Raw genomic sequence first — 15,879 nt, forward strand, 5'->3', positions numbered from 1 at the left:
AGGTAACTAAAAATATTTAAAAATAATAACTAAAAATATTTAAAACTCTTATCCTTTAGGCACAAACATGATTACAACTAAGAACATAGAAAGAGGAAGTGGCACCCTAAAAGCATGCTGTAAAGCAACAGCTACATGCAGTTGCTGTCAAGCCAAAGGCCCCAAACAGTCCATATTAAAAGAGTGCACTCAAAGAGGACAGCCTAAGGGCCACGGCAGCAAAGTTCAGCATGAAGGCACCAGAAGTACGAACAAACAGTTCAGCATGTAGGCATCAGGCATAGGACCACAGAGTGCAGCATCACCGCAGCAGGAGCAGCACAAAACCCAGCAGCATGGAGGAAGGAGGCCCAGGAGGATACCCTTGCAGCACTTGCAGGAGATTAACTTGATCTATGGCAGTCTCACTTAATCTATGGCAGTCGAAGACATAACCTAGTCTCACTTAATCTCACTTAATCTCACTTAATCTCACTTAATCTCACTTAATCTCACTTAATCTCACTTAATCTCACTTAATCTATGGCAGTCGAAGACATAACCTAGTCTTATAATTAGCAACTGTTTATTTAACTTAGGCCTCCCCTTATAATTAGCAACTGCTTATTTAACCTACATTAGGCACTGTATCTTTTACTTATACCTATATTAGGCAATGTATCTTTACTGGTTAACCCCATATTTACTTATCCAAGTTATATCGACCTGTTCTTTGTAAGACATTTACTTGTCAATGTTATTGTTCTGTTAAAATGTAAACCGAATTGATCAGTAATTCTGTTATTGGAAAGTCGGTATATAAAAATGCTAAATAAATAAATAAATTAGAAGAAAGGACACCGAGCAGCATGTAGAAGTACATAGAACAGCCTGACAAGAGGCAGCAGCTTCAAAGTGATTGAAGGCTACATAAAGTAGGCTGTAATTGGGGCGGAGCCTGAAGGACAGATTCTTAGTTAGTGTGCTGCATGAAAATGCTTCAGAGATCACCATCCACTGTGTGTGGTGGCACAGCAACTCTATAGTGAGGACACGCTGGCAGGTTTCTTCCATCTAGATGGCATAGCAACTCTATGAAGAGGCCAGCTCAGTCTTCTTGGAAAATTTGACTTCTTGGCCCTTCATGGCCAGTTGCTCAATTCTTTCAAGGCCCCTTGCCACATCATGGCTTCACACTTGGGGGGGTATATCTTTTTGGGGGACTACACCTGCAGTGTCTTGAATCTTCAAGACTGCTGCGGGGTGTCAATTCTAGGCATGGAGCAGAGAACTCCACATGCTGCACAGGTATGCGGAGAGGAATTTGCATGAGCACGTTGGTGAGGTTGCTGATGGCAGCAACAACAGTGTTTGCATTTTGGGTGCTATACTTTGTTGCAGGATCCTGTTCTGCCAGTCCACTGATCTTCTCGGGACACGTATCTCTCCCTGCAAGAGTCGCAGTTCACCTGCAGACATGCTTGCTGCAGGTGCCAGTGCTGGGGCCAGTCCTGGTGGCAGATTAGGTGCTGCTGGCAGTGTTGGTGCTGCTAGCAGTGTCCTTGATGGTAGCAGTGACTGTGCTGGTGCTTAAAGGCGCTGCTGGTGTCTGAGGGCGAAAGATGGGCATAGGCTGTTGTGGTGTGCTGGCTTCTGGTAGATGCTGGTCTAAAGGTTGCCAGTCCAGATTGCCTTCCTCCATTAAAGTGGCTAGATTGAGGGAGACCTCAAGTGGGCTTCTTGACGCCAGGTGTTAGAGCAAGAACATTGGCTGTGATTGCTGTGCCTGCTGCTCCTCCTCCTTTTCCTCGCTCTACTGCATCTCAGCATCCATCTATAAGGGCCTCTGTAGCATTCGTAGTGGGTGGCTGGTCCCGGGGGCATCCCAGCTGGTGTCTGGGGCTTCCCAGCTGGGTCCTGGGCATTTCTGGCTGGGACCGGCAGCTTGTTGCTTGAGAGCTGTGGAAACATAAGAGCATAAGAAATTGCCATGCTGGGTCAGACCAAGGGTCCATCAAGCCCAGCATCCTGTTTCCAACAGAGGCCAAAACCGGGCCACAAGAACCTGGCAATTACCCAAACACTAAGAAGATCCCATGCTACTGATGCAATTAATAGCAGTGGCTATTCCCTAAGTAAAATTGATTAATAGCCATTAATGGACTTCTCCAAGAACTTATCCAAACCTTTTTTGAACCCAGCTACTCTAACTGCACTAACCACATCCTCTGGCAACAAATTCCAGAGCTTTATTGTGCGTTGAGTGAAAAAGAATTTTCTCCGATTAGTCTTAAATGTGCTACTTGCTAACTTCATGGAATGCCCCCTAGTCCTTCTATTATTCGAAAGTGAAAATAACCGAGTCACATCTACTTGTTCAAGACCTCTCATGATCTTAAAGACCTCTATCATATCCCCCCTCAGCCGTCTCTTCTCCAAGCTGAACAGCCCTAAACTCTTCAGCCTTTCCTCATAGGGAAGCTGTTCCATCCCCTTTATCATTTTGGTTGCCCTTCTCTGTACCTTCTCCATCGCAACTATATCTTTTTTGAGATGCGGCGACCAGAATTGTACAAAGTATTCAAGGTGTGGTCTCACCATGGAGCGATATAGAGGCATTATGACATTTTCCGTTCTATTAACCATTCCCTTCCTAATAATTCCTAACATTCTATTTGCTTTTTTGACTGCTGCAGCACACTGAGCAGACGATTTTAAAGTATTATCCACTATGATGCCTACATCTTTTTCCTGGGTGGTAGCTCCTAATATGGAACCTAACATTATGTAACTACAGCAATGGTTATTTTTCCCTATATGCAACACCTTGCACTTGTCCACATTAAATTTCATCTGCCATTTGGATGCCCAATCTTCAAGTTTTGCAAGGTCCTCCTGTATTGTATCATAGTCTGCTTGTGATTTAACTACTCTGAATAATTTTGTATCATCCGCAAATTTGATTACCTCACTCGTCGTATTCCTTTCCAGATCATTTATATATACATTGAAAAGCACCAGTCCAAGTACAGATCCCTGAGGCACTCCACTGTTTACCCTTTTCCACTGAGAAAATTGACCATTTAATCCTACTCTCTGTTTCCTGTCTTTTAACCAGCTTGTAATCCATGAAAGAACATCGCCTCCTATCCCATGACTTTTTAGTTTTCGTAGAAGCCTCTCATTAGGGACTTTGTCAAACGCCTTCTGAAAATCCAAATACACTACATCTACTGGTTCACCTTTATTCACATGTTTATTAACCCCTTCAAAAAATGAAGCAGATTTGTTAGGCAAGACTTCCCTTGGGTAAATCCATGTTGACTATGTTCCATTAAATCATGTCTTTCTATATGCTCTATGATTTTGATCTTGAGAATAGTTTCCACTATTTTTCCTGGCACTGAAGTCAGGCTCACTGGTCTTTAGTTACCCGGATCGCCCCTGGAACTTTTTTTAAATATTGGGGTTACATTGGCCACCCTCCAGTCTTCAGGTACAATGGATGATTTTAATGATAGGTTACAAATTTTAACTAATAGATCAGAAATTTCATTTTTTAGTTCCTTCAGAACCCTAGGATGCATACTATCCAGGCCAGGTGATTTTCTACTCTTTAGTTTGTCAATCTGCCCTACTACATCTTCTAGGTTCACAGTGATTTCGTTCAGTTTGTCTGACTCATCACCCCTGAAAACCATCTCCGGAACTGGTATCTCCCCAACATCCTCATTAGTAAACACGGAGGCAAAGAATTAATTTAGTCTTTCTGCAATGGCCTTATCTTCCCTAAGAGCCCCTTTAACCCCTCTGTCATCTAATGGTCCAACCGACTCCCTCACAGGGTTCTTGCTTTGGATATATTTAAAAACGGTTTTATTATGAGTTTTTGCCTCTATGGCCAATTTCATTTCAAATTCTCTCTTCGCCTGTCTTATCAATGTTTTACACTTAGCTTGACAATGCTTATGTTTTATCCTATGTTCTTCAGATGGATCCTTCTTCCAATCTTTGAAGGATGTTTTTTTGGCTAAAATAGCCTCTTTCACCTCACCTTTTAACCATGACGGTAATCGTTTTGCCTTCCTTCCACCTTTCTTAATGCGTGGAATACATATGGACTGCACCTCTAGGATTGTATTTTTAAACAACGTCCATGCCTGTTGAACACTTTTAACCTTTGCAGCTGCACCTTTCAGTTTTTTTCTAACTATTTTCCTCATTTTATCAAAGTTTCCCTTTTTAAAATCTAGTGTTAGAGCTGCAGATTTACTTATTGTCCCCCTTCCAGTTATTAGTTTAAATTTGATCATGTTATGATCACTGTTGCCAAGTGGCCCCACCACCGTTACTTCTTTCACCAAATCTTGCATTCCACTAAGAGTTACATCTAAAATAGCTCCCTCTCTTGTTGGTTCCTGAACCAATTGCTCCATGAAGCAATCATTTTTATATCCAGGAACATTATGTCTCTAGCAAGTCCTGATGTTACATTTACCCAGTCAATATTGGGTTAATTGAAATCTCCCATTAATATTGCACAGCCAAATTGGTTTGCTTCCCTGATTTCTCTTAGCATTTCATCATCTGTCTGACCATTTTGTCCAGGTGGACGGTAGTATACTCCTATCACTATACTCTTAAGCAACACACATGGGATTTCTACCCATATAGATTCTACTGAGCATTCTACTGAGCATTCTACCCATATAGATTCTACTGAGCATTTAGAGAAGAAACAAAAAAGAAGACATAAGTGCATATGCCAACAAGAATCATTTTGTATTTGGCATGAGAGGTGCTCTTTGTTTCTTTGCATAGAGAGCATCTTATGCCAAATGATGTGTGGGCCCGTTGCTGCCTGCCCATTCAGATGTAAGATGAACTTACCGCCTTCAGCTCACTTCGTGTCCAGCTGCTCAGCATTGCCCTACAACACATCCAGTCCCAGCCTTTCCATTAGTTGCTCCTCCATCTCCGTGAGCTGTATTGGTCAGGATGCTCCTCCTCCCATCATCTGGTTTTATTTTGCTCTTGCTGCTACCTTGGCCTTGAGCTGGGCCATAATGTCCCTGTATCGATGGGCAACTGGCTCTACACTTCTGGCTATGCTGCTTCGCCTGGTGATGGACTGGGCAATATTTCTCCATATCTGCCCCTTCGCTGTGTTGGAGGTCTTGGCCATCCACTTACCAAACCAATGGGGATAATTGTGGAGGATCCCTGCAATGATTAGGTCGTTCTCCCGCATGCTGAACTTTATGGGCCTGACACAAGCACATGCTGCTGGCTGCCTGCCTGAAGGGAGTGCCACTTCTTCTTCCGGAGAGGTGTTCTCCCTTTCCTCACTCTCTGTCCCACTCCCCTTCCTTCTGCCCCCCCCCCACCCTCTTGCCCCTGCCCTACCGACTCTCTTCCCCCTGCCCTGTCTGTCTATCCCTACCCTGTCCTACTCTTCCTCAAAAAACTCACCTGATTAGCCCCTTCCTTCTCCCGCACATCCTATCCCTTCCCTGCTGCCTCTCTCTACACTCATACCTGGCCCTACTCCTACTCCACCTCCTTCCCCTAGCACTCCAGCCCTCATCTTCCCTCCTCATCTCCTCTTTTCCTTCTTCCTCCCCCTCTTCTCCTCATACCTTTCCTCTCTCCCAATGCCTCTCACACTCCATCCTCTCCACAACCTCCAAGCACATCTCTTTCCTCCTCTATGCACAGAAACACATACACACCTCTCTTCTATGCACACACACACACACACACACACACACCCTCTTCTATGCACACCCACACCCACCCACACATACCTCCTCAATGTATACACACACACTCACACACACACTCCTCCTCAGCACACATACAGCTGCTTACCACCAAATTCCTCCACATTACCTCTGTTCTTCCTCACCACCTCTACTCCTCCACACCACTTCCACTCCTTCACTCAAAAAACACAGACAGACAGGACAAACTGACAAAAACTTTCACTCCAACAAAGATGACAAAAGACCAAGGTAAAAAGAAACAGATGAGAACAGATAACAAAACAATGCACTTAGAAAATCACTATCTAGAACCTCCAACTACCACCAATACACTCACCAACTCTCCTCTGACCAAATTCCTTGCATACCCTCAAACAGGCATGTGCAGGAAGCCTGCTTTTGTAGTGGGGGGAAACTATCATGCCCCGCAATGATGCAACACCGTGTGCAATGACGCATGCATTATTTATCTATGTGATGCGGCAGACTGGCTATTTGAATATGCACGCCCCTTTTCTTTATCACACGCGTTATTTGCATGATAAACAAAGCGTTTTGATGAATCTAGGTCTTAGGGACTTAACTGGGTCTTAGGGACTTAACTTAAGTGTGCGAATTTAGGGGCTCAGATTTTTTTTTTTAGTATGGTGTTTTAGATTACCTTTCTGCCAGATATAATAGTACTATAAGGTCAATATTCAATTAGTTTGTCAGGCTATGTTCAGTACTCAGCCAGACAAACCGCAGGTTTTCAAAATTCCAATCCTCTGACTGCCTCCAAGTTATCTGGCTAGTAGTTAAGCTTTATCTGGCTAATTTATCAGGATGTTTTGGGGGCATTATAGGGTGAAGTTAAGTTAGCCAGGATAAGTTATTCTGCTAACTCAAATATTCAGAGCCATCTGGACAACTTATTCAGATAACTTTAGGACTGCTGGAGAGCAGTATTAGAGTTAACCAGATATAGTTATCCTGAAAATTTGGATTTTAGTTTGATAACCTATCTGCTTGCCACTTTTCTGAATATTGACCTCTATATTACAGAAAATATTCTCTAATACTTTGTTTCATTTGTGTCTGCTTTACAGACGACAGCTAAAATGATTGCCCACTGGATCTTTTTCTTCTCTGCATTTCTTCTCCTTATATCTTACCAACACATATTCAGACAAGATTCCGAATCATGGGTTTATTCATTGGTGAGTATTGATTCTATGATTTACTGATTTCTGCAACTGTAGAGCAGGTAAGATGGAGCTTAGAATAGTGTGAAGTAGCAATATAAAACTGCACACAGCTTAAATATCATCAGAACCATAATATAGTTAGCCATTAGGTTATTAATGTTAAATAATTTCTTGGCTCAGTTACATGATGTATATTTATTTAATCATATTTATTGCAGGCCTTTCTATAGACTCCTTAAGGCAAGGAATATTCATCATAAAACAAATACATTTAAAGTATAGCCCCACCTGAGGTATGGCTTCAGTAGAACTGAATTTACCTCCTGTGAATACACTTCTGAGAGGAACTGGCCCTGTAAGCCAAAAAACACACCCTGAAATAAAACACTTTTATAAAAATTACAGGTAGCAGAGCTGTATCAAACTGTGCATAAAAATGTAAATCCAGGGGTTAAAATATGAAAATAAGGGGATAAAGAATTTTTTTTACTGACCTGAATCCTGGGGCTGCAAGAAAGCATTGCTGAGATGTGGCATGCTTTTCCATTTCTCTCACTAAGGGGGTTATTTTCCAACTCGAATTATGGTCTTTTTGCATGCAAAAAGCACCATAACGCATGGTGCGATGCAAATTTTTAAAAGGAGAGGAGTTGAGGGCTGGATTTTGGGAAAAGTGGGCTGGCTTTGCACTTTTGCGAAGCCATATTGCACAGTTTTAACGCCAAAAACAACTACACCTTTTTCATTGGCATTAAGCTATGTGATGTGCCCATAACGCAAATTGTGATTTGGGCATTTTTAGGCTGGGGAAGGATTGAAGGAGGGCCCTGAGATGGGGCAGGAGAGAGGGGAGAGAGAGCCTCTGGGGATGGCACCATATTTATGCTACTATAGGAGGCCCACCTAGTAACTCAAGGTGGGGTTTAGGTAGTAGTGTAGGGGTTAGGGGCCACTTTGACATGCAGAGTGAGACGTACAAACAGAACATGACACTCTTGTGAAGATGTGACATCCTTCAGAGTGAGGAAACTCACACAAAGATGAGATCTGTACAATGTTCTCTCAACCTAGCTTGATGTTACCCAGGTAGAGAGTCCATCAAGCTAGGTAGTTCAACGAACTACTATAGGAAATGGTGGATGTAAACCAACATGGGACTTATCTTATCGCCAATGACAAGGCTTTACATGAATACTGACCAATCAATTTCTTTGTTCAGCCCTAAAGGATGGACTGTTTTTAAAAGGAATATCCAATGTTGCTCAGCTTGCATCAACCATATATTATGGTCTCCTCCTCGGGCATCTACCTTAATCTGCTCTAAAACAGTAAAAAGCAGATCCTCAAAGGCATGATTATAAGCAATACAATGTTCCACTAGTGGTGCTTCTAACATTTTACAGTGGATTGTGCTACGATGTTCAACCTTATGTGTCTTAAGTGCCCGCATAGCCTTCTCTATATACAACAATTAACATGGGCACCACATCATATAAACCACCTGTTCTGAAATACAAGTGGTTTTGCCCTCGGTTTAAAATCTTGTAATTTCTCAAAACTTAAATCCTTATTGGAATATGTGGCTGTGCACACACAGAACATGACCTGCATGGGAAATGTCTCTTTTCCCCAATCATAGTCTATCTATTATATGCAAAGTGTGACCTCACAATTTGATCCTTCAGATTGTTCCCTTATTTATTTATTTATTTATTTATTTATTTATTTATTTATTTATTTAAAGGCTCTTCTATACCGTCGTTAAGTTAATTCACCATCACAACGGTTTACATAAAGGCACAATAAGTAAAAACTATAATTGGTATAGATTACAAATTATACATGTGCCAACAAAGAATGGTAATATATTTTAATAAGAAAGGACTGTGTGTTAATTAAGGCTTATATGTCGGTTGAAAAACTGTCAAGCGGTTCAAATCTAGCATTAATATGTAATTGGAGATATCAGAGGGAAAAAACTGATTACTTGGTGCGTCCTTATCTTTCAGCTGTTTTCCTCCTTCTCTTTGTCTTTATAAAAAGCTTGTTTAAAAAGCCAGGTTTTCAGACTAGTTTTAAATATATGCTATTAATGATTTCTCTTGAAAATGTGGATGTAATCAGAGAACATACCAATGCTTATTAATACTCTTCGCTACACGATGTATAGATGTAGAGTAAGAGAGCACACAAGTCAATCTCTGTGGAGATTTTTGTCATTGAGAATTCAATAGGGTTTCCCTATCATTCCATCGAGCTCTTGTCATGGCCCTATTTACAACATATACAGGATAACCTCTCTCTTGACAAATCTAAATAGCTTCTCCCTAGCTCTTCTCTTATATTCTTGCACATCTGAGCAAAATCACCTTAAGTTAAGTGCAAAAATTGACCAAATGGGATGCTGTCCTTTAAACTCTGTGGATGACAGCTCCTGTAGCTCAATAACGTGTTGTGATTTGTAGGTTTTGGAAATATTGTAAAATGAAAAGAATCATATTGCTTTGAAATGGTGATATCTAAAAATGATACCTCAACATCTCTATAAGTAAATGTGAACTGTAAATTTGGATCACAGCCATTCAACCACACCATAAACTGCTCAAACAAAATCCGACCACCTGACCACAGAATTAGAATATCATCGATAAATCTCCTTCAACAATAAATGAAACACTGAAAAGGGCTCTGTGGAAGTCATTTATTTAAAAAAAATATCCCACTTATAAACTGGCAACACTAGGGGCCATTGTGGCCCCCATTTCTGTACCTCCTATCTGCTGATAATAAACCACATTAGACAAAAAATGATTTTCTTTCAAAGCTAGAGAGGCTAATGCAACAATGAACTCAACAGGAGTGTGTCAGATAGTTTTATCTGATAACAGCTGCACTTTGATCACATCTAAAGCCACACCTTGTGGAATGCTGGTATACAATGCCATGATATCAATGTTCACCAAAGATATATTTTGAAAAGAGCCATCATAATCTTGTAAACTTTTTATGATGACTCCAGAGTCTCAAATATATGAAGCTAATTTAGGTACTAGTGGTCTTAAAAAGGTATCCATAAAAAATGTAAAGTTTCTAACAAAGAGCCCTTAGCTGAAATAATCGGTCACCTGGGAGGATGGCTTAGGGACTTATGTATTTTAGGAAGATGATAAAAGACTGGTATAGAAAGAGCAGTGGAATGCAGTTCTGCCATTTCTTTTCAGACTTAACAGGCAGGGCAGCAGGGTGTTCTGCTCCAGATGTTCCCCTTCAGGCAGCCTGCAGGGAAGAGGAGAGGAGAAGGTGTGCCTGGAGCAGAAAGAGTGGAGAACTGCCTCTCTGCTTCCTAAACCAGTCCCTTCTCTCCTGTTTTTCCCCCTCCCCTATTCTTCTACAAGGAACAGGAGGAGTAAAACTGAAGCAGATCGTAGAGCAAAAAACAGACACCAAAAGGAGTTGAATTAAGTCGAATTTGAAACTTATGACCTTTATCATGAAAACATCAACTGTGACCTTGATAAGCACTACGGCTCACAAGTTTCATACTTGTGCTAATTCAACAACAGTTTTTTGGTCTGTTACCCAGAGCTTAATTTCTGGTGGAACAACCAAGAATGGTATTCTTCCACCACTTTTCTGTAAATCAGTTCTGGCTCTCCCCCAGTCATGAAGCAGAGCTGATGGCGTAAATCAGTTCCAGCTCCCTGCAGAAACAGAGCACAGTCAGTGATGGCAGGATCATTTCTGACCCCCACCCCCATCCCTTCCCCCAGGCTTCAGAGAAAGCAGAGCAGAGAGTGCTGGAATTGCTTACCCTGAGACGAAAGCAGCCATGTGGCCCTGATTTTTATGCAATTTCCAGACATAACTGAGAAACCATGAGAGAGGATGGGAAGGGATAAAGAGAGATAACAGCCCATCATCCCCTCTGCTTCTGCTGCTGCTGGGTGTATTTGCATATTATGTGTGTGAGAGAGAGAGCGAGAGTACGAGAGAGAGAGAGAGAGTGAGAGAGAGTGTGTGTGTGTGTGTGTGTAGGAGAAAGCTCATACCTGGCTCTTCCCTCAAGTCACACCCAGCCACAGCCCCACTATTTTCTGCTTCCCCATCCCCACCCCACCAGCTCCAGAGTTCATCTTCCTTTTTGTCTACAAATTAAGCCTTGGATGTAATCAGATACCAAGAAAATATGGCCTAAATAATGGAAACAATCTTAATAATTTGCGTACCACTTGTCTGATCGAAAAGAACATCCAAGTTCACAATATGTCACCCCAGCATTTGTCCCCTGGGGGGATGTTGGAGATGGGTAAATGGTGAGGGCTTGTGTATAGTGTACTCTCTCAGCATCAGTGCATGAGTATGAGGCACCCTAGGTGAATCTTACAACCTCGCAGTCCCTCTTTGCATCCTCAACACACACAATTAATAATTATGCATTTATAATAACAGATTTCACATGAAAATGGACATTCAAAGTGCAATCTTCTGAGTTAAACATTTCACAACTATATGTATATTATATTTACATACACTGATGTGGTGCATGGCCAGTCTCCCAGTTTTGCAAGATGCTCTTGCAATTGCTCACAATCCTCTTGTGATTTAACAACTTTGAATAACTTTGTGTCATCAGCAAATTTGATCAGCTCACTCATTGTTTCCATTTCCAGGTCATTTATAAATATATTAAAAAGCAGAGGTTCCAGAACAGATCCCTGGTGCACTCCAGTATACACCTTTCTCCATTGGGAAAATTTACCATTTAGTCCTACTCTCTGTTTTCTATCTTTTAACCAGTTCCCAATCCACAGCTGGACACTGTCCCCTATATCATGACTTTTTAATTTCCTAAGAAGTCACTCATGAGGGACTTTGTCAAATCATTTCTGGAAATCCAGATACATTATATCAACTGGCTCACCTTTATCCACGTTTATTTATGCCCTCAAAAAAATTTAGCACATTGGAGAGGCAAGACTTTCCTTGGCTTCATTCATGTTGGCTTTGTTCCATTAAACTTAACTATGCCTATCTATATGTTCAACAATTTTGTTATTTATCATAGTTTCTACTATTTTGCCTAGCACAGACTTCAGACTCACTGGTCTGTAGTTTCCTGGATCACCCCTTGGTCTCTTTTTGAAAATTGGTGTTACATTGGCAATCCTTCAGTATTCAGGTACCACAGACATTTTTAATGATAGTTTACAAATATTAATAGCAGGTCTGCAATTTCATTTTTCAGTTGTTTCGGCACTCTTGAATGTATACTTTCTGGTCCAGGTGATTTTCATTTGACAATTTGCTCTACTACATTTTCCAGGTACACTGAGATTTGTTTCAGTTCTGCTGAATCATCACCTTTGAATATCATTTCTGGCACTGGTATCTTTCTTACATCTTCTTCAATGAAGACCGAAGTAAATAATTAATTTAGTCTGTCTCCTATGACTTTATCATCCCTAAGTTCCCCTTTTACCCCTTGATCATCTAATGGTCCAACTGACTCCCTCGCAGGCATTTTACTCTGAATGCACCTAAAAAAGGTTTTATTATGAATTTTTGCTTCCACAGCAAGCTTCTTTTCAAATTCGCTCTTTGCCTTTCTTATCAAAGCTTTGCATCTTACTTGCCAGTGCTTATGATGTTTTCTGTTTTCTTCATTCAGATTCCATTTCCATTTCTTAAACGATATTCTTTTAGCTATTATAACCTCTCTCACCCCACCTTTTAACTATGCCAGTAGTCATTTAGCCTTCCTTCCACATTTTCTAATGCATGGTGAACACTTGGTTTGGGCTTCCAAGACCATGCCTGATGTAAACTCTTAACTTTTGTAGCTGCTTTTTAAAGTTTTTTTCCAAACGATTTTCCTTATTGTATCATAGTCAACCTTCTAAAAGTTAAATGCTGTTGCAGTAGATTTCTTTAGTGTCCTCCCTCTAGTTGCTAAGTCAGATTTGATCATAGTGTGATCACTATTGCCAAATGGCTTCAACACTATTATCTCTCACACCAAATCTTGTGTTCCACTAAGAACTAGGTCTAAAATAATTCCCCCTTTTGTTGGTTCTTCTACTAGCTGCTCTATGAAGCAGTCATTTATTCTTCTTTTTTTAAAAAATTTTCTTTATTGAATTTTCATTTAAAATCGTTTAAACAAAAATATCAAGATGTAATTTTGATGTATTCAAACTACTACATATATTTTCCATAATCATACACATCTCAATTACTTAACCCATATTATGGGGGATCTTATTTAAACAATCATATATAAAACTAAACAGAAAAAACAGTAGGAGAGAGAGGAGGATTCTATTGACCTTCATTATTTCCTCCAATTGTATCTTTATCTGAAATAAAAGTTTCCAATTGTAATAGGTCAACAAAACTATATTTTTTCCCTCTAAAGTTAATATGACACACTGATGGATATTTAAGGGAAAAAGTTGCCCCTAGGGCTACTACTTTAGTTTTTAGAGAGAGAAAGTGCCTCCTTTTAGCCTGTGTGGCTCGGGACACATCTGGAAACATTAATATCCGTTGCCCACAAAAATTTAATTCTCTGTGTTTAAGGAAATCCCTAAACACTCTATCCTTGTCATTTTTTAATAACATAGAAACAAATAAAGTAGCTCTATTTTGTATAACATCCAGTGATTCTTCAAGGAATGTAGACACTCCAGTAGTTGAAATATCTGGGTTTTCTTCTACCTCTATAGTTTTTTTTTTAAGAAGTAGAAGACCTTTGAAAGAACAGGTATTTCTTTCTCTGAGTATTGCAATATTTCCTTAAAATATTTTTTTAACATTTTACTAGGAGAAATAAGCCTTGTTCGAGGAAAGTTTATCAAATGTAAATTTTTGTATCTCATCATATTTTCAAAATTTTCTAAATCTATATGTATAGAAAGATTATCTTTAATCTGGGCTACCCCAGTATTTCTAACAGTTTTACTTTAGTTGTTACTTTTCCCACTTCATCCTTCAAACCTCTTAAATCCTTTCTTTGTTCTTCTATCTGCAAGCTATTTGAATTAACAATACATGACAATGAATCATTCATTTTTGAAACATTATTACTCAAAGTAGCCATCAGTTTCCATATACCTTTTAGGGTTAAATTCTCAGGGGGATCCAGGGGCCACTGTTCTGGCTTCCCTGGTTCCCCTTTACATAACCCTATTTCCAAAGTTTGTAATTGTTTACTTATCTGAGTTTCTCCAGAATTGGTGTGATCTCTTCCTTGAGGTGGACCACCCAATTCCATTGTAAAAAACCTTCAGGAACTGATGCCTTCGGTTGTGGAGGAAATGAAGGTCCTTCACCAGGACTTAGAGAAGCAGAAAACTGTTCCTTCAAAATGTCCTCTCTTGGTGATGATTCAATCCATCATACGATGTGGTCATCCATAGGGCCCCGAGATGTTATTGGAGATATTGGAAAGCTTTTAACTTTCTTTTTCCTCCCCATAGACCTTAAGGGAGTACTCAGGAATTTCCAACTTTATCTCAAGCAACCAGGGATTGGTAGCTTCTCCAGCCTACTCCGGACTAAGCCGGACAAAGCCGCGCACCCCTTTGGAGGCGCACAGCTTAGGCAGAGCGCCGGAGACGGCGGTGCACTGTCTGCTGTTAGAAGTTATACACAGCAGATGCCTAGTGATGACGTCGGACACACCTTCTCTCCTGGGTCTCGCGGTTCTCAGATGTTTCATATGGTCTCAGCGGTCTCAAAAGGTCCTGCCCACAATGGTGGCTCACCGAGGGCATTTCTCTCTCCTTCTTTACACTCCCCAATTTCTCCCGGGTCTCCTTTAGAATTTATACACAGCAGATGTCTAGTGATGATGTTGGACACGTCTTCTCTCATGGGTCTCGCAGTTCTCAGATGTTTCAAATGGTCTCAGCGGTCTCAAAAGGTCCTTCCCACAATGGTGGCTCACCGGGGGTGTCTCTCTCTCCTTTACGCTCCCCGATTTCTCTCGGGTCTGCTGTTAGAATTTACACACAGCAGACGCCTAGTGATGACGTCAGACATGCCTTCTCGCACGGGTCTCACGGATCTCAGATGTTTCAAATGGTCTCAGCGGTCTAAAAAGGTCCTTCCCACAATGGTGGCTCACCGGGGGCATCTCTCTCTCCTTCTTTACACTCCGCGAGCAGTCATTTATTCTATCTAAAACTTTTACCTCTCTAGCATGTCCTGATGTTACGAGCGTGACCTCCGGCAACTGTAGGGACCGAGGGCTTGGGGCCTTCGGATCCCATTACAACTTGAGAGCATGGTGGTCTTCAGGTCCTGTTACGAGTACGACCAACGGCAGCTGTTATACTCCGAGGCACGGAGGTGCGGTCGTCTCTAAAGCAGGTGATGTGAGCCTTTGGGCCACGGCATGACCCAGGGAGGAGCCCCAAGCCACACCGCGGGAGGTGAGCTGGTGCGAGCATGGGTAATGAGAGCAGGACAAGGCTGAAGCAAGGACTAGGGTACAAGGTCTGAACCTCAACCGGGCCTGCACGCCCCAGGATGACCAACAATGCAATGTTGATCGATGAACAGTCCTCCGACCATTTCAAGCCCTTTCGGACCTACCGCTGGGTACGGCAAGAGGTGGCAGGCCGGACAGAGGATGAGAGCAGACGGAGTCCTTAGAACACAGAAGACTTTGGACGAAGACTGAAGTGAGGACGTTGAAGACGAGGACTGAAGCAAGGACACTGTAGACGAAGGCTGAAACGGGGATCAAGAGCTGGGTCGAAACTTGCGACGCAGCGTGCCCTACACAGTTCACCCTTGGGATTGGTCTCAGACCACACCGGACTCAGGGCATGTTCAAACAGAGGCTTGACATGCACTAACGCAGGTTGCAATAGGCTCTGAAGACCCGGACAACTCTGAAGCAGGATTCGATTCTCAAGGATTAAAAACAATGGACTGAAGTA

The 15,879-nt window shown here is 41.5% G+C and overlaps 1 protein-coding gene across 1 annotated transcript in view; it reads left to right on the plus strand.

Annotated features, from left to right (window-relative positions):
- LOC115088626 (adhesion G protein-coupled receptor F5-like) overlaps nt 1–15,879 on the plus strand; it is a 207,810-nt gene that overhangs the window by 98,342 nt on the left and 93,589 nt on the right. The window contains exon 2 of the mRNA XM_029596886.1: nt 6,833–6,943. Coding sequence (XP_029452746.1) covers nt 6,833–6,943 — 111 coding nt within the window. The remainder of the gene's footprint in view (nt 1–6,832; nt 6,944–15,879) is intronic.

This window comes from Rhinatrema bivittatum, chromosome 3, assembly GCF_901001135.1.
Source record: "Rhinatrema bivittatum chromosome 3, aRhiBiv1.1, whole genome shotgun sequence".
Classification (NCBI taxonomy): Eukaryota; Metazoa; Chordata; class Amphibia; order Gymnophiona; family Rhinatrematidae; genus Rhinatrema; species Rhinatrema bivittatum.